Source organism: Leptopilina boulardi, unplaced genomic scaffold (genome assembly GCF_019393585.1).
Source record: "Leptopilina boulardi isolate dan_hultmark-lab unplaced genomic scaffold, ZJU_Lbou_2.1 LbouV2_114, whole genome shotgun sequence".
Classification (NCBI taxonomy): Eukaryota; Metazoa; Arthropoda; class Insecta; order Hymenoptera; family Figitidae; genus Leptopilina; species Leptopilina boulardi.
Genome location: NW_026137657.1, coordinates 355,097 through 376,442, shown reverse-complemented (window position 1 = coordinate 376,442; position 21,346 = coordinate 355,097). Strand labels below are relative to the sequence as shown.

General features: G+C 26.0%; 7 protein-coding genes across 12 annotated transcripts; 3 read left to right on the top strand and 4 right to left on the bottom strand.

The window, feature by feature from the left end:
- The first annotated feature begins 183 nt into the window (after nt 1-183).
- On the top strand, nt 184-1,731 carry LOC127282355 (small ubiquitin-related modifier 3). Its single transcript, XM_051306538.1, has 3 exons — nt 184-405; nt 507-632; nt 860-1,731. The coding sequence occupies exons 1-3, from the start codon at nt 385-387 to the stop codon at nt 992-994; spliced, it is 282 nt and encodes a 93-aa protein (XP_051162495.1). The 5' UTR covers nt 184-384; the 3' UTR covers nt 995-1,731.
- Nucleotides 1,117-4,132, bottom strand: LOC127282348 (tumor susceptibility gene 101 protein). Its single transcript, XM_051306525.1, has 7 exons — nt 3,809-4,132; nt 3,538-3,622; nt 3,232-3,461; nt 3,051-3,162; nt 2,757-2,977; nt 2,319-2,674; nt 1,117-2,221 (listed from the first exon to the last, which is right to left on the bottom strand). Exons 1-7 carry the CDS (start codon nt 3,860-3,862, stop codon nt 2,035-2,037), a joined length of 1,245 nt encoding a protein of 414 aa, XP_051162482.1. The 5' UTR covers nt 3,863-4,132; the 3' UTR covers nt 1,117-2,034.
- A 572-nt stretch (nt 4,133-4,704) lies between these two features.
- LOC127282764 (vacuolar protein sorting-associated protein 33B) lies at nt 4,705-7,276 on the top strand. Its single transcript, XM_051307252.1, has 7 exons — nt 4,705-4,894; nt 4,969-5,209; nt 5,301-5,512; nt 5,595-6,101; nt 6,176-6,406; nt 6,472-6,797; nt 6,864-7,276. Exons 2-7 carry the CDS (start codon nt 5,052-5,054, stop codon nt 7,122-7,124), a joined length of 1,695 nt encoding a protein of 564 aa, XP_051163209.1. The 5' UTR covers nt 4,705-4,894; nt 4,969-5,051; the 3' UTR covers nt 7,125-7,276.
- Nucleotides 7,153-11,627, bottom strand: LOC127282755 (eukaryotic translation initiation factor 3 subunit C). Of its 2 annotated transcripts, none has more exons than XM_051307232.1 (15): nt 11,497-11,627; nt 10,916-11,021; nt 10,714-10,846; nt 10,353-10,637; nt 10,197-10,291; nt 10,012-10,139; nt 9,528-9,938; nt 9,238-9,447; nt 9,004-9,157; nt 8,732-8,947; nt 8,376-8,655; nt 8,108-8,301; nt 7,831-8,034; nt 7,621-7,759; nt 7,153-7,532 (listed from the first exon to the last, which is right to left on the bottom strand). In XM_051307232.1, the coding sequence occupies exons 2-15, from the start codon at nt 11,006-11,008 to the stop codon at nt 7,408-7,410; spliced, it is 2,667 nt and encodes an 888-aa protein (XP_051163189.1). In that variant the 5' UTR covers nt 11,009-11,021; nt 11,497-11,627; the 3' UTR covers nt 7,153-7,407. The 2 variants fall into 2 exon arrangements, with proteins under 2 accessions (XP_051163189.1, XP_051163199.1); XM_051307242.1 differs by having other exon boundaries at nt 10,197-10,288.
- A 182-nt stretch (nt 11,628-11,809) lies between these two features.
- Nucleotides 11,810-14,541, bottom strand: LOC127282799 (ubiquitin-conjugating enzyme E2 W). 3 transcript variants are annotated; one of them, XM_051307299.1, is made up of 4 exons: nt 14,088-14,541; nt 12,861-13,223; nt 12,661-12,736; nt 11,810-12,591 (listed from the first exon to the last, which is right to left on the bottom strand). In XM_051307299.1, exons 1-4 carry the CDS (start codon nt 14,109-14,111, stop codon nt 12,578-12,580), a joined length of 477 nt encoding a protein of 158 aa, XP_051163256.1. In that variant the 5' UTR covers nt 14,112-14,541; the 3' UTR covers nt 11,810-12,577. The 3 variants fall into 3 exon arrangements, with proteins under 3 accessions (XP_051163256.1, XP_051163262.1, XP_051163270.1); XM_051307305.1 differs by having other exon boundaries at nt 12,861-13,211; nt 14,088-14,537; XM_051307313.1 differs by lacking the exon at nt 14,088-14,541 and adding an exon at nt 13,533-13,680 and having other exon boundaries at nt 12,861-13,211.
- A 167-nt stretch (nt 14,542-14,708) lies between these two features.
- Nucleotides 14,709-15,878, top strand: LOC127282817 (barrier-to-autointegration factor A). The gene is made up of 3 exons (XM_051307325.1): nt 14,709-14,876; nt 14,998-15,138; nt 15,219-15,878. The coding sequence occupies exons 2-3, from the start codon at nt 15,013-15,015 to the stop codon at nt 15,363-15,365; spliced, it is 273 nt and encodes a 90-aa protein (XP_051163282.1). The 5' UTR covers nt 14,709-14,876; nt 14,998-15,012; the 3' UTR covers nt 15,366-15,878.
- Nucleotides 15,879-15,956: 78 nt separating this feature from the next.
- On the bottom strand, nt 15,957-21,307 carry LOC127282736 (leucine-rich PPR motif-containing protein, mitochondrial). Of its 3 annotated transcripts, none has more exons than XM_051307212.1 (18): nt 21,176-21,307; nt 20,654-20,841; nt 20,358-20,521; nt 20,151-20,279; nt 19,821-20,088; nt 19,490-19,721; nt 19,232-19,417; nt 18,951-19,155; nt 18,641-18,862; nt 18,447-18,562; nt 18,133-18,319; nt 17,821-18,034; nt 17,508-17,739; nt 17,265-17,430; nt 16,870-17,186; nt 16,613-16,805; nt 16,262-16,540; nt 15,957-16,190 (listed from the first exon to the last, which is right to left on the bottom strand). In XM_051307212.1, the coding sequence occupies exons 2-18, from the start codon at nt 20,776-20,778 to the stop codon at nt 16,069-16,071; spliced, it is 3,357 nt and encodes a 1,118-aa protein (XP_051163169.1). In that variant the 5' UTR covers nt 20,779-20,841; nt 21,176-21,307; the 3' UTR covers nt 15,957-16,068. The 3 variants fall into 3 exon arrangements, with proteins under 3 accessions (XP_051163169.1, XP_051163160.1, XP_051163177.1); XM_051307203.1 differs by having other exon boundaries at nt 20,997-21,200; XM_051307220.1 differs by lacking the exon at nt 21,176-21,307 and adding an exon at nt 20,925-20,943.
- Nucleotides 21,308-21,346: the final 39 nt, after the last annotated feature.

The window sequence follows — 21,346 nt, the reverse complement described above, 5'->3', positions numbered from 1 at the left end:
TTTTACTAAAGCAGGGTGCGGTAGTTGACGAGAATTATGACGTGTGGGGATTTTGGACAACGGAAATCTAGTTAAATTTTCTTTCAACAGACTGCGCTTTTGTACAATTTCCGGTACGAGACAAAATAAAGAGCTTAATATTTGTGTGTATGCGGCTTAATAATTACTATTTGGTTTATGCCTGGCATGACAAATTTAAAGTAACGAAAACTGACGAAAACGAAAGACGCGAGTTTGGCAAACAAGTTGAAAGAGCGGGATTTCAGAAAAATTCTTTTAATTTTACTGATAAAAACAATCTAATAAGCATTCTCTGGGTTTGTGAATATTGACTGTTCCAAATATTACGTTCATAGAAAAAATTTTCTATTTAAAACTGCTACAATGTCTGACGAGAAAAATAAGGTAATGCCTTCCTAACCTTAAAATTTCATTTTAGCCGCATTCATCATTTTTATATTAATCATACATAAAATAAATATTTAATTATTACTTTCATATTATAGGACTCGAAAACAGAATCCGAGCATATAAATCTTAAGGTCTTGGGTCAAGATAGTGCAGTAGTGCAATTTAAAATTAAGAAACACACACCTCTACGAAAACTTATGAATGCATATTGTGATCGAGTGGTAAGTATTTATTTTTCTTAATTTTATGAAATAAATCGTCATATTTAATATATTTTTAATCATAGTTATTACTTTCCCCTTTTTATTATTAAAATTTGATTTATTTTTAATTTCAAATTTAATTTATTTTTCTGTGAAAATAAATATTTTAATAAAAAATTTATTAAATTGAAAATTAAATGTAAATAGACATTAACAAAATTAAAATAATATTAATTTAATCGTAGGGTTTGGCTATTGCTGCCGTTCGGTTTCGATTTGACGGACAACCAATAAATGAAACAGATACGCCGAGTTCATTAGAAATGGAAGAAGGAGATACCATAGAGGTTTATCAACAACAAACTGGTGGATCGTGCTGAAAATAATATTTTCTAACTTGTGGTTTATAAAAAAAAAAAAATGGACTGAGAGAATATTCTCCGTTTGTTCCTTAATTAAAAAGAAAAGTCAATTATTTTGTAATTTAATCTAAGTAATAGAGTTTAAAACAAAAATCCACTGATCGGACAAAAGTTTCACGACGTTTTAAAAATAACATTCAAGCACACAATTTGATAACATTTCAAGAACAAGAAAAAGAAAACTGAGTATATTCCGACTTAATTATAAACCAAGTGTGTTAGTCTTTAATTATTTTTTTTTATTTTTGAAACAAATTCTCTTTTTGTTAAGTTCTAATATTAAGGAAATTTATAGAGAAGTATAATCTACGTAAGTCAGAATAAATGATCAATTATGACGTTGTTATAAACAAAAAAAAAAAAAAAAAAATTCTAACATGTAAATGAACAAATAGAATTATATCGTAAGAAAAATTAAGTGTTTTTTAAATATAGGGTATTGCTTTTTTGTGAAATTATTCTTCAAAGCACCAAAAAAAAAAGAAAAATATTTTTCACAATGGCAAGTTTCTCATTGATATTTGTATAAACAAAAAAAAAAAGAAGAAGAAAACACTTAATATTTCTCGCATGTAACCAATTTTATTAACGATTATTTTTAGTTTTATTGAAAGTATTTATATATCATTAAAAAGAATTTCAACTTTAATTACCATGTCATAATTGTATCTAATAAATTTGCATTTTTTAAATTATTCTCTAATGTGTTTTTTAATGTACAATTCAATAGAACAAATTTTTTTCAGAATTTGATAAAAAATATTTCTCTAAAATATCAATTTGTTACTAATTTTAAAAAATGATCAAATTTTTGTTAATGAAGTAATGTCATTTTTAATATAGTATTTATATGTATTTTTGATATTTTACATTTACAGATTAAAATTTCTTGGAATATATTTCTAACATAAATCAAAAAATAGAGAATTAACTGTATCTATAAAGCGATGTAATATTTTTTTTTTTAAAGAAAGGAAAACGGCAAATTTGAGTCAAATTCAACCAGCCAAACCTGCTTTTTGTCGACAAAGTGACATTAATGCTCTGAGCATAAATTGTCTTCTTGAAAGTTGACGAACTTGTTTCAAAAATGCGTCTAAATCTATTATATTACTACGAAGTCCTTCTGCTAAATAATAAATTGCGTCCTCAGTTGCCGCCTCTTCAGCAAAGGCATTTAGCATTCTGAAAAGCATTTTTTCAAGATTTTATTCTAATTAAAAAACTTTTTATCTCGAAAAAAAAGAATTTCTAGAAAATTTAAATTATTAAAAATGCATACTGTTTATATAGAGGTGCAATAGGTGTAACAGCTTCATCAACATCAATTGCCTGGTTATCCGAAAGTTTCGATATTTCATTTTCCAATTCGGATTCTTTATCCTGAAGGATATTAATATTTTTCTCCAATTCAGCTTTGTCTTTATTAAGTTTACTGAATAAATCAGTTAAGCGCGCTGAACCATTTGTTAATTCTTGTTGCGTTCTACGCAATGTTTCAAGTTCGGCTTGCAATTGTGAAAATTGTTCACGAAGACGACGACGCATTTTTTCTTCAACAGCAGAAAGTAATGAGACACGAATATGTTCCTCTGTTATTGTTCCTGAACCACCAGATCCACCAGCAACTGTCGGTGACTAAAATATTAAAAATTAATTGAATTCATTTAATATTGATAATAAACTCGAATTATTTTAAAATTAAAAAAAAAAAAATTACCGGTTGTGTTGATGGCGGATAAGGAGGATACATTCCACCTGCTCCTTGACTTGGAGGATAACCGGAACTAATTCCCGATGGTTGATAATTTGGATAAGGATATCCACCGGACATTACTGGATATGGAGGAAAGACCGAACTTCCCATTTGCGAAGAAGGTGGATAAGGTGGATAACCTCCTCCACTAACTCCCGATGCTCCTCCAGGTAAAGGCATAAAAGCTAAAAAAAAAAGAAAAATATTAAAAAACAGAAATCTTGAAACAAAGAAAAATTATAATAAAAACAATCTTACGTTGTTTTGGATAAGGTGTCGTGGTTGGTTGTGAAGATTTTGCATAAACTGGTGGATGATCACCAAAAGTAACAATCATCACTTGTATTAAACCAAGTAAATCCGAGGAATGCTGATAAAATAATGAAAAATATTTATATTTATAAAGAAAAAAGTAATGGTAATTTTTTTGTTTACTTACAGGAACCCAATCGTGTAAATATGGTAAATAAATTTTTCCATTATGATCCACATAAATACCAACTTTAATATTCATTTCAGGAGTTGGATTAACATAGCACATTGGCGCATTATTTGGATGTGTGTCCATCACCCAAATACTTATTGGAATATGATACACATTCCCTTTGTACGTCACAGGTATTGTTCCTTGTAAATTAATAAGTTCCTTACGAGATCCATCGTTGAATACTTTTAAAAAAAACATATTTATCTTATTATAAAAGAAAAAAACAAAACAAAAACAATGTCAGTTTCATTTGTTTACCATACGGCTCCATTTTGTGCTGCAATCCTTTGTAAATTTGTAAAACACTGACAACATCTCTGCGAGTGACATCTGAATTGTGATACTGAAATAGAATATTATTAAAATTAATTCCCTAAAATACCGTTTAAATAATATTTTAATGCAATTATTAATAAAAATATAAGAAAATAAATTTAAATGTATTTTATAAAGTTTAAAAATATGTATAGAAGAAAAACATATTAAATCAAGTAACTGATTTATCAGTAGCTTTTATATGATTACTTACTTTTGATAAACATTGCTTAATATTTGCTTCCGTAATATGATTCATCTTCCCCATCTAACCTTTAAAATATAAGTCACTTAATTTCAACGTTATATTATCAATACGTTCATGCAGTTTTTATTTTTTTGGTTTAATATTCCATTAACATGAACACTCCTTTGTTCTTTTCAAACTTCAAAAAATAGAAACATTTAACAATGATTCGAGAACTAAATAGTTTACACGAACTTTATATTAAACTTATAAACATTAACTACTCTTTGACACTTGACAGCTCGGCACAAAACATATAAAAAAAATAACAAAACGATGCACAATTATTAAGGCTCTTACGAAATCGATAATCATCTTTCTCAATACATTATGCTAAAATGGGACAGATAGAGAAATTTAATGTTTATCTCTTTTTACTACAGAATATTAATGTGTATCAGAGAAGGACAGATATATTTTTTCCAGAACGATATAAAAGTAGCTTTAATAAAAATCTACCGCAGCGCTCTAAACTGGTAGCCAATTTCAGAAACAAATTTTCTCTCAATGTATGTCACATTCAAATGGATTATTTTTCCCCAAAGTTAAAAAGTCGAAAGTGCATTATGGCGAATTTACAAACTCCGAACATCAGAAAGAGCGAAAGTTAATTTGGAAGAACATTAAATTGGACGTAAAATATTTTTGACGAATATGAATACGGCCTAATATTCACTTGAACAAATTGTATTAAGGTGCTTTTATACCTATAATTTCGATCAGATGAACATTTTTTCTGGACCGTGAAAATGCATGTCACTGAATGTGATTGGCTCTACAAAAATTCCATTTTCACGTATTTTTTTGTAGAGCCAATCACATTCAATGTAACCCATCCCTGATTTGCATATTGTGGACGTAACCTAATTCTAATTGTTGCACAATGTCAACAGTCAACAAAAATATGTATTTTTTTAATCTGTCAATCACTTAAAAAAATGTTTTTTAATTTCCAACTCAATGTAATTTATATATTTATATATTAAATATATTTTCTAATTTTTTACCACGATGACTTGTTAAGTAATTAAGTTGTAAAACAACAATTTCTAGGTAAGATAATTTGACCAATAATTTTAAACAAAATAATTCAAAGTTCTAAATGAAAAACAAATTGTTGTTAACAGTCTTAATTAGCAATTTAACAAACACGAGAAATATCGAGGTCCATTAAAATAACAAATTTTGCAAGTATATTTCAAAAATAATAATGGATATTACATTAGATGACAAATTGGGAGCTTTTCAGCAAATTAGTCAAAGGAAGCTAATTGAAATTTTAGATGGCATTGCTGGAAAAAAAGATTTAATAATAGAACAAAAATTAATGAAATTGCTAGACTGTTTTGTTGGAGTTACTGTTTTAAGGTATATTTTTTATTTTCACTTTTTGTGAAAAAAATTTTCCATTTTTTTTTTGTAAGTTACCATATATTGTAAAATAATTAAAATTTTACAGGCGATATGGAGTTGAGAAAATATTTAAAATGGAACAAGGTTTAAAACCTGCGAATGCTCAACGTATTTTTATTTCGTCTTGTGATTTAATTGCATGTAAAAGAGTTTTGGATCAAATTCAAGCTGAGCGTTCTAATTCTCCTGGATTATCTCATCATGTTTTGGTTGTTCCTCTTGTTCCTCTAGCTCTTCGTTCACTTGTTGAAGAAGAAGGTAAAATAAATTTTAATTTCTTTTAAATAAAATGCCCCGTTCAAAATTTTTATTTATTTCAACAAAACATTTTTTTTTTAAGGTCTCGCTGGATTAATCGAGTTACGTTCACTTTCTTGGGAATTTATTCTTTACGATGGTAATTTTCTTTCAATGGAAATTTCATTTTTCAGTGATCTTTATTATTATAAAGACACTGGATTACTTCCGGCTTTAGCACGAAATTTGTGGTCTTTAAAATTAATTCTCGGTGCACCACGATTGACACTTGCATTTGGCAAACATAGTCAACAGACATTAAAAATGATAAAATCAATTGAAGAATCATTTGGTACACCAAGTAGTGAACATGAAATTGGTGCATTAATTCTCATGGATAGATCATTTGATTTGGTATCGACACTTCTTACGTCTGTCACTTATTTAGGTCTTCTCAGTGAGGTTGTTGATATTAATATTGGAACTGCTTCTCTTGGTGGCACACAAACAAAACTCGATCCAAATAAAGATCAAGTTTATGGCGAAGTAAGAGATAAACATTTTAGCGATGCTTTTCCCACGTTGCGAAATAAGGCCAAGTTATTGAAAAGTACATTATTTTTACGTTAAAAAAAAAATTTTTTTTAGGTTTAAATAATTTAAAAACAATTCTCTTTTTTTTAGATGAACAGGAATCAACACAAGGAATGAAACTGGCGGAAATGAAGCATTATGTAGCGACGACTTTAAAAAAAACAACGGAAGTGAAACAACAACTTGAATTTCATATTTCTGCCTGTGAGGCGGCAATTGGTGTTTTAGGCTCAGAATTTGAGAATCTTCACTCGATTGAAGAATCTATTTTAGAATGTACAAGACGAAAAGAATGTTTAGAATATATTGAGCGAAATATAGGTGAGATGAAAAATTTCCTTTTTTTTAAAAAATGAATCTAATTTAATTTTTTTTTTTTTTAATAGACGATAATCCCCTACGAAGTCTTCGACTTTTGGCTTTACTTTCAATAACTAGCGATGGAGTGACACGCAGTGAAATACAAACAATTCAACAAGCACATCTTCATGCACACGGATATCAAAATATACCATTGTTTCATAAATTAGAAAAAGTAAATTTACTTAAATATCGATCTGACAATGTTCTCAATAAATTGCCAAATTGGACAAGTAAATGGATGACGAATGCAAAAAAATTGAAATTAATTCCCAGTGCTTCAAAAAATGTCGATCTTAAAGGTCCCACTTGTCCGAGTTATGTTTTCAGTGGTGTTTATATACCAGCAATTGTAAGTTACAGAATTTATTCGATAAAAAATTATATTGTATTATCATTTTGAAAAATATGATTTTAGGCGCAAATAATAAATACAGTTGCCAATCAAACCGATCCAAAGAGTCTCGAGGAATTAACGAATTTATCAGAGTGCATTGTCACTGGAACACATGGCGTAATTACACCAAAAACAATTGTTGTTTGTATTATAGGTGGTATAACATATGCAGAAATATCCGCCTGTCGACTCATTGAAAAATCGGCTGGAATTCGTCTTGTTTTAGTATCTGATAGCAGTATAACAGGAAATAAATTAATAGAAACTGTGCAAAATTCTTAACGATAAAAAATTTAGATAGAGAAAACTATTTTTCTGTTTTAAAGAAAAAGAATATTTTATTATTATTTAAGATTGAAAATAAAATTGAATTTATATATTACAATTTTCATGTAAATAAACTATTCAATAAAATGTTTTTTTTTTAGTAAAAATTTCATTGTAATATAGAAAAGACATTATTACCGTTTTTATTCCACTGAATCCTAATACTTTATTATTGGATATATATATAAAAAAAAATTGTGGAATTTACAAAAAAATTCCACTATTAAATGATTTTCCATCAATAATTTCGATTGTCATCACGATTACGATCACGTCTTTGACGTCCCCAATCTTGTCCCTGACGATTGTAATTTTGACGATCACGGAAATTGCCTTGATTACCACCTCTTGAGAAGAAGTTACCTAAAAATAAAAAATTTTATAAATTTCAAGAATTACTTTTCAACTAAAAAAAAAAAAAAATAGCAAATAGAGCAAAAAAATATTTTACCTTGTTTCATTTCAAAGATGCGTTCATTGGAATCAACTAAATTATTCACTTTGTCCGTGAGTTGTAGAGCCAATGATTGAAGGCGACTTGGTTCGCTACGATGCATAACAACCGTTTCTGTAGGATCGTCCAGCGACGCCTTTAATAAAAATTTAATATTAGAGTAAAAAAGAAACATTTTTCTTATACAAAGAATAAATATTTAATTACCATGAGCTCTTCATTGATAATCATTTTACTGATGGTGGAAAGGACAACAGCTTTTTTCAATTGGAACATATCTGCCAATCTTGGAATTGCAATTGAATCATAAACATGAGAATAAGTGAAAAGATAAGTTCTTAGCGCCTCTTCCTTAATCAATCTTGTCAGCATTGAACGAACTTTATCCGCTTGATAGAATAAATCCCATACCTTAAGGAAAACAATTTTAATTAAATTATATTCTAGTCTGATTGCAATATCATAAAATTATAATAAAATATACCTTGGCATTCATTTTTTCATTTATAATAAAATTGTTGCACGCCAACCAATTTCCATTTCGCATAGCCTTTGCTGCTGCGACAACATGTTCACGCATTGATTCTGGTGGACCAACTAATGATTGACGTTCACTTGATCTTAATTGTTGATAAAAGGTCTTTGAAATCATTCTCCTTCTTGCATCAAATTCATGAGCTAAATAGAAATTAAATTTAGAAAAAGTAAATTACAAAAATATATTTAAGAAAATGTAATTAAAAATTACTTACCAGCCATGTAAGGAATCTCGATGAGCATCGCAGAAACGAGATAAACACATTCAAGAAGCTCTAAATTAATATGCATATGGAATGGCATTTGTCTTTGTTTCTCAATTTTTTCCTGTTCCTTACTACGTTCATGTTGACGTTGTGGCAACAAACCTTGTGCTAAAAGCTCCTTTACCTTTCCAGTCATCATTAAATCAACAAGACAATTGTGTGCCTCTTTAATGTTTGCATGACGAAAAGCACACAAACCAAGATGAGCCATTGTACGATTATAAAGAATCTATAATAGATTATTAAATTTTTTAATGGAAATTATTTTTTTAAATAGTAAATAAATTAATTTTCAATTAGTTTACCTGCGTAGCTGGATCGGAATGTTGAATAGTTTCTTGCAAATGTGACATAAGCATTAAATCACGAGCTTGGAACCAATTATCATGTAAACCATGATGATAAATATGGGATAAAATAGCACGCGTTCGGAGACGATCAGTACCATCGTGAGCGTAAACATATTTGCAAAGTTTTTCCATAACCTGAACGGTAGTAACAACGTCCTTAGCAATTTCTCCCTAAAAATGATTAAAATTAATTTTTTATAAACACTTTTCAAATTCAGACAACTTACATCCTTTTGCTTGAGAACAGTTGGATCGAATTTATAATAAAGATGTTCAATTTTCCGAAGATAGACACGACAAATTTCCGAAACTGTTCCCTTTCTTTCAAGATATTCTTGAACTTTGTCTATAATAGAAGCCACTTGTTTCTCGTCTTTCAATCTAAATTATAAAAATTGTCGATAAATAATTTAATATTAATTTCTTTGAAATAATAATACAAAAATTGTTGAAATTTTTACCTTTCGACATATTCATTACTGTGGGGATCACATTCTTTTAAAAGTTTGGTAAATTCCTCATCAAGCCTCTCGACCAAGGTGAGAACACATCCATGCATTTTGTACGGAGCTTTCTCATATTGTTCTTCATCTTCAGAAACTGTATCAGCAATTTGCATATCCGGTGTATTTAAAATCATGTCCAACATCTCGGAAATACGCTCAAGCAATCTAAAAATAAAAATTATATTTCAAATTTTATACATTTATATTTCATTTTTAATTTAAAGAATTAAAATAATTTTACTCACTTTGACCAATATTCAGGTTTCATTGCATCGGAAACTTTGGGATTATAATCGAAAATTGATGAAACAATGGAAAATTTAATTTTAACAGCAACAGCAGGACCAAGATTGTGTGCATCAGCTATTAATTGTAATTCATGAAGAAGTTCAATTTGTTCACGACGATCAGTTCTTTTTTTGCCACGTGCCGCAATAACTTCGGTCAATTTTTTTAAAACAGCAGTGACATTTATTTCAGCGTCCTTGGCAAACATTTTTGGCTTTTCAGATGGTATTGCAACACCACCCTTAACAGTTTCCCATTCACCCTCGCCATCATCTTCGTCGCGTTTCTTTTTTCTTTCTTTTTCCTTACGCTCCTTGCGTTGTTCCTTCTTTTTTGCTTTATCCTCATCGTCCTCTTTATCAGTTGCTCTAAACAAACATTTTTTTTTTTTTTTTAATTAAAAAATAAAAATTTTATTCTATATGATCATTTTTTATATACTTTTTAATGAATCGTTCACGAATATTTTGATATTGTCCTTCATCATCGCTGCTTGTACTATCACTATCGGAATCACTTCCCCAATCGGAATCGCTTTCACTACCTTCGTCACCATCAGCAACACCTTTCTGTTAATAAAAATTTTTTTAAATTATAAATTTTAAGTTATTATTTGCAATACTTACTTTGAATTTAGAAACATCGGGTACAGGTTCTACGCTTGATTTTTTAAAAGCAGCAGCGCGATCTTCTTCATCTTCTGATTCTTCAGCTTCCTCTGCTAAGGAGAAATATTTTTATTTCACAATTTAAATTTTTATTTAATATAATTAAAACATTACCTTTATCATCTTCCTCGTCATCATCTTGATCAGGATTTTCACGAAATTTGCCAATATCCTCTTCGAAATCTTTATTATATTTTCGCAATTTTTGACGTAATGATGTCAATGATTTAGAATTATTTTTTGACATATTTTTACGAAATTCACGATCTTCCCAAACTTCATTGATAAAATCTTCCATTTCCACCAAACATCTTACATAAAAACGAGGCGTTTGTCCACTTTCTTCCTTCATCACCACCGGCAAAGCTTTTTGATAAGCTCTCATTAAATCCTCAAAACCTAAAAAATATTCAATTTTTTATAATTTTATATACATATTACATAAATATAATAATAATAATAATAATCAACGTACTTGTAAGCATACTGCTCATGTCCCTGATTTTTTTATAATTTCGTATAAGTTTAATAAGATTAGTGATTTCTTCATATCTTTTCTCTTTAGTAGAACGAACAACTCGTTTCTGTTCTTCCTCTTCATCGCTGAACTGAAAAGAAAATTATATTTAATAAAAAAAAAAATTATCGAAGCAACAAATAATTGACAATAAAATTACAGTAAAAGCTGCTGCTGGCGCGCGTTGAATTTGCTCTTCTTCTGACGAGCTATCAGACTCGGAGTCAGTGCCAGTTGCAAAGAATCGACTCATGTTGAAACTTTATCTGAAAAAAAAAACAATCTATACTTGTACAACATATTGAAGTGTCAATTTTTTTAAATTCTCAACCACCGTCACATTTGCATAAAATACCTAAATTTAAAAATCTACAAATAACTTTAACTTCTTTTCTAACAATATTGTCAAATTAATCAAAGTGCATCTGTTTTCAAAAACGATCAAATTTTTGAGGTTAAGATCCTTCTTCAATACTTTATATGTCAAATTAATATAAAAACTCCTGAATTACTCTTTTAAAAAAACAAATTGTCCAATGTTCATTATCATTTATTTCTAAATAAACAACAGTATTGTTTAAAATTTCACAAAATTAATTAATATAAAATCGGCATGTCGCCGAAACACATGGTTAATTTTAAATCATATTAACATCATAGAAAACTTATTCTACAACTATCTGAGCACATGTTATAAATAAATATAAACAATACAAAATATTGTAAGTTAATTTTACTTACTTAAAAACTCAATTCACTTAAATTATTAAATAATTTTTTGCTTTTTTTCACAACACAAGCACAAGCACCATGAAACAGGGTTGTGAAACATGAAATACATATTATGCTTCTTTCACAGTTTCTAAAGTTGTGAATTCGCCTTTAAGTTGATAATTTAGAAGTTATGACTTCTCAACCCTATTTCCTTTTTTTAATTTAAATTTAAAATTATTCATTCAGAATTACAAAACGTAATAAAATAATCTCCTTATAAAAACAATTAAAAAAAAAATTCATAACTACTTCTTGATTATTAATAAATGTATTAAGTATATTTGAATTTTGTGCAAAAAATGGAATTTATTTACTAAATCGAAGAGTACACACAATGCATAATGTGTTTTAATGTTCGAAGAATAGCCACAAATCATCTAAAACACACGTTTTTTTTCAAAGACGTAAGAAAAGTTTATTTCGAAGCATAAAAAGCTGTGATTAAAATTGGTGCCTAAATATATATATATTTTTTTTTTTTTTATAAATTGAATATACGTAGACACAGTGTGTGATCCACTGATCAACAAAACCCCTATATATAATAATTCTCATATATATCTTTACAAGATTTTATAATATATGACATTGTGCTAAATGATTTTGCATTATCTCTAATCTAGTCTATATTTGACTTTTAGATATATAAATAATTATATATTCACTCATTCTAAACACGTCTCTTCGTGAACAATTAAATATTTTTTATAATTTTCTTTTTTTAACACATTTCATCTCTTGATCACTTTTTTTTTCTAAATCTTATTCCTCCAAAAAAATTAATCCACTATATATATTTATATAATCTAACGCGCATTATTTTTAATAATAATTAAACAAATCGTACGTTTAACGTCATATTTTGTAACATAATATTACAAAGATAATAATAATTATTATTATTAATATTGATGTGGTATCATACGTTTTTCTTTTTTTCCTTTTAGTTATGAATTTATTTGAAAAAAAAAAAAATTTGTCATTAAACTCCCTAAAAAAAATGGGCACTCTGGGTGGTTTATTTATTCACTTTGGCCAGTCAGCTTCATTATACACTGTCGTCTGAAAAAAAAATTTAATGTTTCAAATATTTTTTAAATAAAATAATTATACAAAATAAGAAATTCTTACCATGATACCACCATTTCGTCTTCTTTGGATTTTTATTACAAGTTTTAACATAAAACGAATTGTCCGGTGGTCTTGTCTGAAAAAAGGCAATTTATTGCAAATTTTAAATATAGTAATTAAATAATAATTTTTTGAATAAATTAGTTTTGTTTTAAAATTTAAATAAATATTTTTAATAATTATAAAATAATTTTTTTTACCTTTTCTTTGCAACTACTCAACATTGATATAATACTCAAGCATACACTTTGCACACTAAGAGCCGGTGACCAATCGTCCGTTAGAATAGAGAGGCAAATATGACCATTACTGTAAATATGAGGATGAACAGGAATATTTCCTCCAATAAATGTCACTTCAGGCGAATCAAAAGGATATTTTGGACTAAATTTAAATTGCAATTGAAAATGTTCGCCCTCATATAAAGTTCCTTTTGCACCCTCCATATTTACAACCCATTGATTTAAATTCTCATCAACATTATCACCATCCACATACATTCCCGGTGGTGGTTCACGAATCAATGACATCAACTCCTTCTGCAGACGTCTCTGAAAAATACACTTAATTTAATTTAACTAACTTTATCAACTGTATTCAAATCAAAAATTTTTTTAATTACTATAATACTCAGAAAATTGACAACAATATTGAAATGAAAAAAAAAAAAAATTTTATCACTCAAAGATAATCACAGAAAGAAAAATAAAAATAGATGACGATAAAATTAAACACAAGAATATATAAAGTGACACTTTATAGAACTAACGCCAATGACAGATTTACAATCAAATATTTTATCACATCTTGAGAATTACAAAGAAAAATAATTAAAATAACTATTAAATTAATATATTTTATAAGAAAATTACCAAATAAATTTTTGTCATATTTTCAAGGCAAAGTGACAAAAATTAAAAACTTTTTAATATAAACATTACAAGAGCGATATCACTGTGGTGAAATTATTTTACTTTATTCTTACTGTAATATAGCTATTGATTGATATAATTCAATTAGGAAATTAAGTATTGCAAAGCTTGTAAACTTATGTAATATCTAATATTTGTCAGTATTGGCCAATTCTGTCAGGACAAAATTCCGTGAATATTTATAAAAAAAAAAAGAAAAATTATAATTTCTCATTAATTATCATCAAAATTTGTTATAAAACCAATTCCATCATTTTACATTAATAAATATTCACTTCCAAACAAATAACTTTCTTTATTTCTTAAAAATAATAAAAGATAAATAAATATATTATATTCTTTAAACATAATTTTGTTTCTTTCTTAAAAACTGTCAATATTAATTTTTTTAAATTGCAATTATTTTTGAATGTAAAAAAAAAATTGAATCAACTTCTACAATTTATAGATTAAATTATAAATATGTTAATGTTATGAAAATTCTTTAAAACTCACCTTTGACGGGGAAAAGTCCTCCATTGTTGTTAAACCACTATCATTTGAAAAACATAACCATTCTTCATTATGGGATATGACAACTGTTATTTTACACAAAATACATCACTTATTTCTATTCGATTGACAATTCTTGTAATGTTTAATGCATTTTTAATGATTTTATAATCATTCACGTTTAATTTAAAATAGAGAATTTACTTTTTTTTTCTCTCTTGAGAAAAAATGTGTCACTACCGTATAACTTTTGACAAATTGTATGCTGAAAAATGTCTCAAATATTTGTCGATCAACGCACAACTACACATGCGCTTTACTAAAGTTTTGATTGGTTGAGAGTAAAAAATATAACAAAACAATTTTTATAAAAAAAAAAATATGATAATGAAATCACTGATCTCTATAATGAAATAGACTAAAGCAGAATGAATTGACGAATACGAGGAGACTGGAAAAATGAGATAGAAAAAGACAGAGAGCTTTGGGTTTAGGGTAAACGTCAAATATTGTAACTAGATTATGAGTGTGAGAATATATCTATCTCTTTCACACACACTATCTAGTTACAAAATAGGGAGTTTCACATAACAGAGGTTTTATTTTACTAATATAAACCTATCCATCACTGTTGTCATGGAAATGTACCTTAAGTCGGCTTCAAGCTAAACGTTTGCATTTTGTATTGAAAATTTTGTAGCTCAAAAAGTGAGGCATTGTAATTAATAATTAAGCTTTTTTATAATAAATATTAAAAAAAGAACAAGAAAAAAGTGTACCTCAATAAATTATGTGAGTATATAACGTAATATATTAAGTCTATATATTACTAAAGATAACATTTAGTGTAAAATTGATATGAATTTTGTGAAGATAAATTGTCATAATAGATAGTTTTCTTGATGTTTAACAGATATTAAATTCAATCATGTCGAGCACATCACAAAAGCATAAAAATTTTGTAGCCGAGCCTATGGGCAACAAATCTGTAACTGAGCTTGCCGGTGTTGGAGAAGTTTTAGGTAAAAGGTTAGAAGCTGCCGGTTTTGATAAGGTATAGATAATTTATTATAAATTCTACTAAAATATTCCAATTCAAACATTATATGATTAAATGTATTAATTTTTATTCAGGCAAGTGTGGTACTTGGACAGTTTTTAGTTTTAAAAAAGAACGAAGAACTTTTTCAAGAATGGATGAAGGACGTATGTTCTGCAAATGCAAAACAGTCACATGATTGTTATCAATGTTTAACTGATTGGTGTGATGAATTTCTATAATCAGATATAAAGTTTAAGAAGCAAACAAGAAGAACAGATATAAGAAATCTATTTAATATAACAATTTTTCATTTAAATGATTTTTATCTGTAAACACTGTTTTTATTTTAAATTTAGACGATAATGACGTTTTATGTGGTAAACTGGTTTACACAAGAAAAACTAATTTTTTTTTTTAATGTAACAAAAACAAATCTATATTTTAATTGAGAATAAGATATCAATATCTTAGTCAAAATATTAAAATAGATTTTAATACAAAGATTTGGTGAATTTTTAACTGTCAATAAATGTAAACACTATTTTTATTTTTAAATTTAAACGATACTGTATGGTGTTGTGGTAAACTAGTTTTCAACAAAAATTAATTTTTAAATATGTCAAAAACAATCTTAGTCGAATCTATATTTCAGTTAAGACAAAATTATAATAGATTGTATACAAAGGTTTAGAGGACAAATTGAAAAGAATAAATAATATTTTGTAAAATAAAAATTAGATAAATATTTCAAATTATATGTTATTATTTTATTCTATACCGAAACTAAAATTTGTTTTTAAAAGAATTGAGGTTTTTTTATAAATTAAAAATTAATTTTTAATATTTTATTTAAAAAATTGTAGTTTAAATTTTTACTTTCCAGTAAATAATTAATATTGACTTAGATTACTTTTATCATAAAAAATATTTAATTGTTACTATTTACACTGTTGCTTGAAATTGATTAGCTTCAACATTGCCAAATTCTTCATTCTCTTTGCTTTTATTTGATAATTCCTTTCTTAATAGTATTTCGAATCCCTTGTTGTATTGTTTTATATTGTCTATAAAAAAAAAAATATTATTCATTATAATTCATTATAATAAAACAATTTAAGTAATTAATAATAATTACCAAAGGATCGTAAAAATGCATCATAAAATGACTGTTGATTAAAAAAAGTAGACGAATCAAATAATTCAGCAACTTTTTGTAGTTTATCAAAACATTCGGCTTCCACAAGAGAATTCGTAATAAATTTATAAGAAAAATAAGTTTTCTTCATGAGTCCATAATTTTTTAACATTGAATAAATATTTTGTGGATTTTTATAGCACTCGTAGCTGATCACAGTTAATAAAGGATGGTAATAGTATTCATTTTTTTTATAAAGTTTAATTGCCAATGATTTAACTGTAATAAAAAAAATAATTAATATTTGTTTCTTATGTAAAAAAAATCATTATTTATAATAATATTACTTACAATGTTCAAAATGTTCTGGATTTTTGATAAAGCATTTTAAAGTTTTGTAATTACAAGACTTTGAAATATTACTTAATTGTCTATCGTTATCATTCTTTATTGCTTCATTAATGTAGTTAAGATAGGTACTGACTTGATTGCATTTTTCGAAAGATTCGAATATATTACTTTTGTCTATATTTTCGTAAACCATCTATTATAAAAAGAATAAAAATTAAAATATAATCAGTAAGTAAAATAATATAATCTATACTTACAATATTATAAGTTTTATGAATTAAATTAATTGATTTTATATCTCCATTTTTAGCTGAATTTTCCAATAGTAAATTTAAATACTTAAAAGAAGGAATTTGATAATTATCAATATACTGTTTTATTATTTGATCATAATTATTATTTTTCTTCGATTCATCGTAAATCTTGATATATGTTTTTATTGAATCAGGAATAGATTGATCGTTTCTTTTTAATAATTCTTCCAACATTAATGAAATCAATTTTGATGGTCTTATTTTTTCAATCATCATTTCTTGAATTAATTTAAGACCTTCCTCCCAGTTATTCATTACACCTGGACATTCAAAATATATATATTTCATAAATTTCAAAAGAGATTTATTTTAATTTAATGTTAAATTCAATAACTTACTATATCGTTCAAGAACTAAATTATACATTTGTTCACGATCTAGTCTCCCTCCTTTTGTGATTTGCATAAATTTTTTCACCACAGAAAATTCGTCTTTCAACAAAAGCTTCTGGATGACATTTCTTAAAATTTCTGCTGTTTCGCGATTACCAATAATCTTTCCTGACTATTAAAAAAAATAAATTAAATACATTAAAATTTTCTAATAAAACTTCTTTTTTTTTAAAAAAAAAAAAAACTTACTTTTAAAACTTGCTTACTCTGGATTTCACGATTATTTTTAAGAAATGCGATAGAAAGATTAAATAAGGTATGTGTGTATCCTAAATGAGAATTTGATAAATTTGTCAAGAGTTGTAGAGAATTCACATCTTCAACTTTAATACAAGCTTCCATTACTTTATCGTCATGAGTATAAAAACCATATTCTTGTTTTATTTTTTTAAGAACTTCCAAACATTCATCAAAATTGTTCCTTTAAAAAAGTAATAATATTATTATTTACAAATATTTATTCTTACACATTTTTATAAAATAATAAGTTAGATAAACTTACTGTTGTAAATGTACATCAATTAAATATTCTGTAATTTTTTTATTTATCTTTAATTTGATATTTTTTAAAATATCAATAAATTTATTAATTCCATCAACAGAGCCTTTTTCGGTTAATAAATTTAAAGCATTTTGTACTTTTTCAATAGTTTCATGATCGTTACTAATAATTACTTTTCTTTTTTCTACAAAATGTTGAAGTATCTCGAAACCATCTGTGTGAAAAAAATGTATTATTTTATAAGTTTAATTTTTAGAAAAATTAACATTTTTAACAAGCAATGTATTTCATCAATATTTATTTTTTTGTTACCATCAATTCTATCTTTTTTCACAAGTAATTCAAAGTAATTTAAAATTTTATCAAAGCAAACATTAATTTTAGATCTTTTTAATTTATCCATTAAATTTTCAGCTTCTAAAATATTTTCTTCTTGACAATATTTTTCTAATAGAAATATTGAATCTAAGTGCTTAAGACGTGGTATTTTCTTTGCCATCTGAAAATGGTTATTTTTTTGTTATAAATTATCATTAACGAGATATAATAATATTATTATAGTTTTGAAAATAGATTTTTTAGAACTAAAATAAAAAGAAGAAAAAAGTAATGTAATATAAACTTGCCTTGTAAAGAAAAGAGTATGGTAATATATCAATGTTCTCAATGTTTCCCTTTGATTGTAAATGATGATAAAACTTTTCTTTATCATAGTTAATATTACGGTCAAAAGAAAATTCAACTGTAAATAAATATAAAATAAGAAAAATTTGTTAAATTTCTAAAATAATTATATTTTAGAAATTTTTAAAATACTTACGACACTTTTTAATTAAATATGAATTTTTATGGTATACTGCATAATGTAATATTGTATCAATAACAATTTTAGGAGATAATTGGATATCATCTATTAGTTTTTTAAATGCAAAGTTTGGTGTATCTTGAGATAATACATGTGGTACAATAAAATTATATAAAGTATCTTCACCAGGTTCAATATTAAAATCATTCTTCATTGCTTTGACTATTTCCAAAATATCTAATTAAAACCAAAAATTAAAACGTAATTAATTTGAAGGTACATGTAAAAGTAAGAATAAGTATATATAAATTTAAAATAAATTAACCAGAATCCTTTTGTGATTCACAAATTTTCAGAACAGGCCAAAAAAAGTGTTCTTTTATTAAACCACCCCTTTCTTGCCAAGCTTTGAAGAAAGGAATACAATAATCGTTAATTTCTTTTATAAAACAAGTAAAGATTACAGTTTGGTAGGCAGGTATATTCAATTGTTCAAACGAATTCAGGTATTTGATTAGTTCTTCCAGTGGCTGGACAAAATAATAATAATTATTAATTTAAATAGATATATTATTATTATTAAAAGAATTAAATAAATTTACTTACTAATTTACATATACCAATAACCTTCAAAAATTGAAAAGCTAACGGTAATTTAGAATTATCATCACATTTTTCAATAGCCTCTGATATTAACCGATAAGCAATATTTATTTGTTTTTTATGTAAAAGCTTTGCAATAAAAATGTGAATGATAGATGAAATTTGTTTCCAAGAAAACAATGGGATTATCTATAAGAAGATAAAGTGATTAAAAATGATGAAATTAAAAATTCTATTTAATTAATAGAAAAAAAATAATACCCTGTCAACATGTTCAGAATGTCCATTTACAGATAAATGATAAATTATTTCAATTATGTGACCATCATCAATAATAATATTATTTTGCTCACAAGTCTTTAGAGTTGACATTATATTTTCAATATCACCTTTTTTTGCATAAGAATACAAAAGAGCAGAATAGGCTTTAGATGAAGGAATACATCCCATTACTTTCATTGTATTTAAAATATTTAGTGCACCATTCATATCACTAGATCAATAAAAATATAAACGATTTACACAATTAAATATTCTACATCTAGATAATAAAGGTTTTATAAAAAAAAAAAAAAATTCCAAAAACACTTACTTTGCTTCTGCATTACCAATTATTAATGCACTAAAAATCCTCTCATTAATTGGAATTTCATTCTCTTTAAAATAGTGCAATATTTTGTTTGCATCCGAAACGTTTCCTTTTTGACAATAATATGTTAATAAATACTCATATGTAAGTGTATTTGGTTGAACGTTATTATTAATCATTTCCGTTAAAAAGTCAGTTGCTGAAAAATCCTTTTCATTTTCCAAATATACCTCAATTATTGCATTATAATGATTTACATCAAATTGAAAACCTATTGAACATAAAAAAGTTTATTATAATATATAAATTAAATTTTACAATTATTTTCCTTACCCTTTGATTTAAATACTTGACATAATAAATCAAGAACATTTAATCTCTGTTCTGGCATATCAAATTTCATTTTATTTCCACAACAACGAATTAACATTATCAAATCACTGTTTTTCATATTATCTATAACTAAATAATATTTATCTATTAATTAATATTTTATTAACATTTTTTTTTTAAGTTATTCAAACTTTTTTTTTTACCTACTTTGATAATTTAAATTTGCGTTATTATAAATGTTTGTCACTAATTTTGACACATCCTCGAAAGTTGCATAATATTTAATGAAATATTTTCTTCTAATACGTTCTATAATTGATAACTCTGTATCAGAATCAGGTAGAAACACATTTCTTAGTACTGCATTATTTCTGTAAATAAATTACATATAAAAAATAAAATAATAATCAAACTTTTTTTTAAAAAAAATTGTTTGAATTCATAATTGATTTTTATGTATCAATAACAAAAATATAAATATAAAAAAAAATATTAAAACCAACCCATTTGTTTTAACTGCAGAAGTTGATCGCAATGCAGATTGTAATTTAGATGAAGATTGAAATGGTTTTATATGGTAACCACTAAAGAAATTGACATACTTATAAGATCTTAAAATAGTGGCCATTATTTATTTTTCTTTCAACTTTTGTTAAAACCTTCAATGTGCTGAATCTGACGGCATTTATATCTATCAAAAAAAAAATAAATCTGAAATACAGTTTTTGAAAAAAAAAGATGTTAATAATTTGAAAATTTTAATAATATTGATACTCTTTGTTTTAATAGTCAAGTCATAGTAATTCTATTATTTTAATATAATAGAAAACTTTTTTCAAATATAACCTTCAAATTCCAAGTTTCTGTTTTGCTTATTGACAAATCATTGAAACAATTGACTTATAAAATATTGTTAAAGAAAAAATCATATTGTATTTAACTTTTTTTTACAAAAAATTCATTTAAGTATTAATTAAAAAATATAACAAAAAAAACTTCAAGATATATAACCGATATAACCATACCACATTTAACAAAACCCACAAAAAAATATGTAGCAGAAGACCATGTGTCACAGTAAACTATGAGTGCAAAAGAGATAGGCAAATATAATTGTCCTTTTCACTCTCTCATTATTTCGAAAATATTTTAATGGAACGTCCCAAATGTTAACTTAAGGTGTAATCCACATGAAA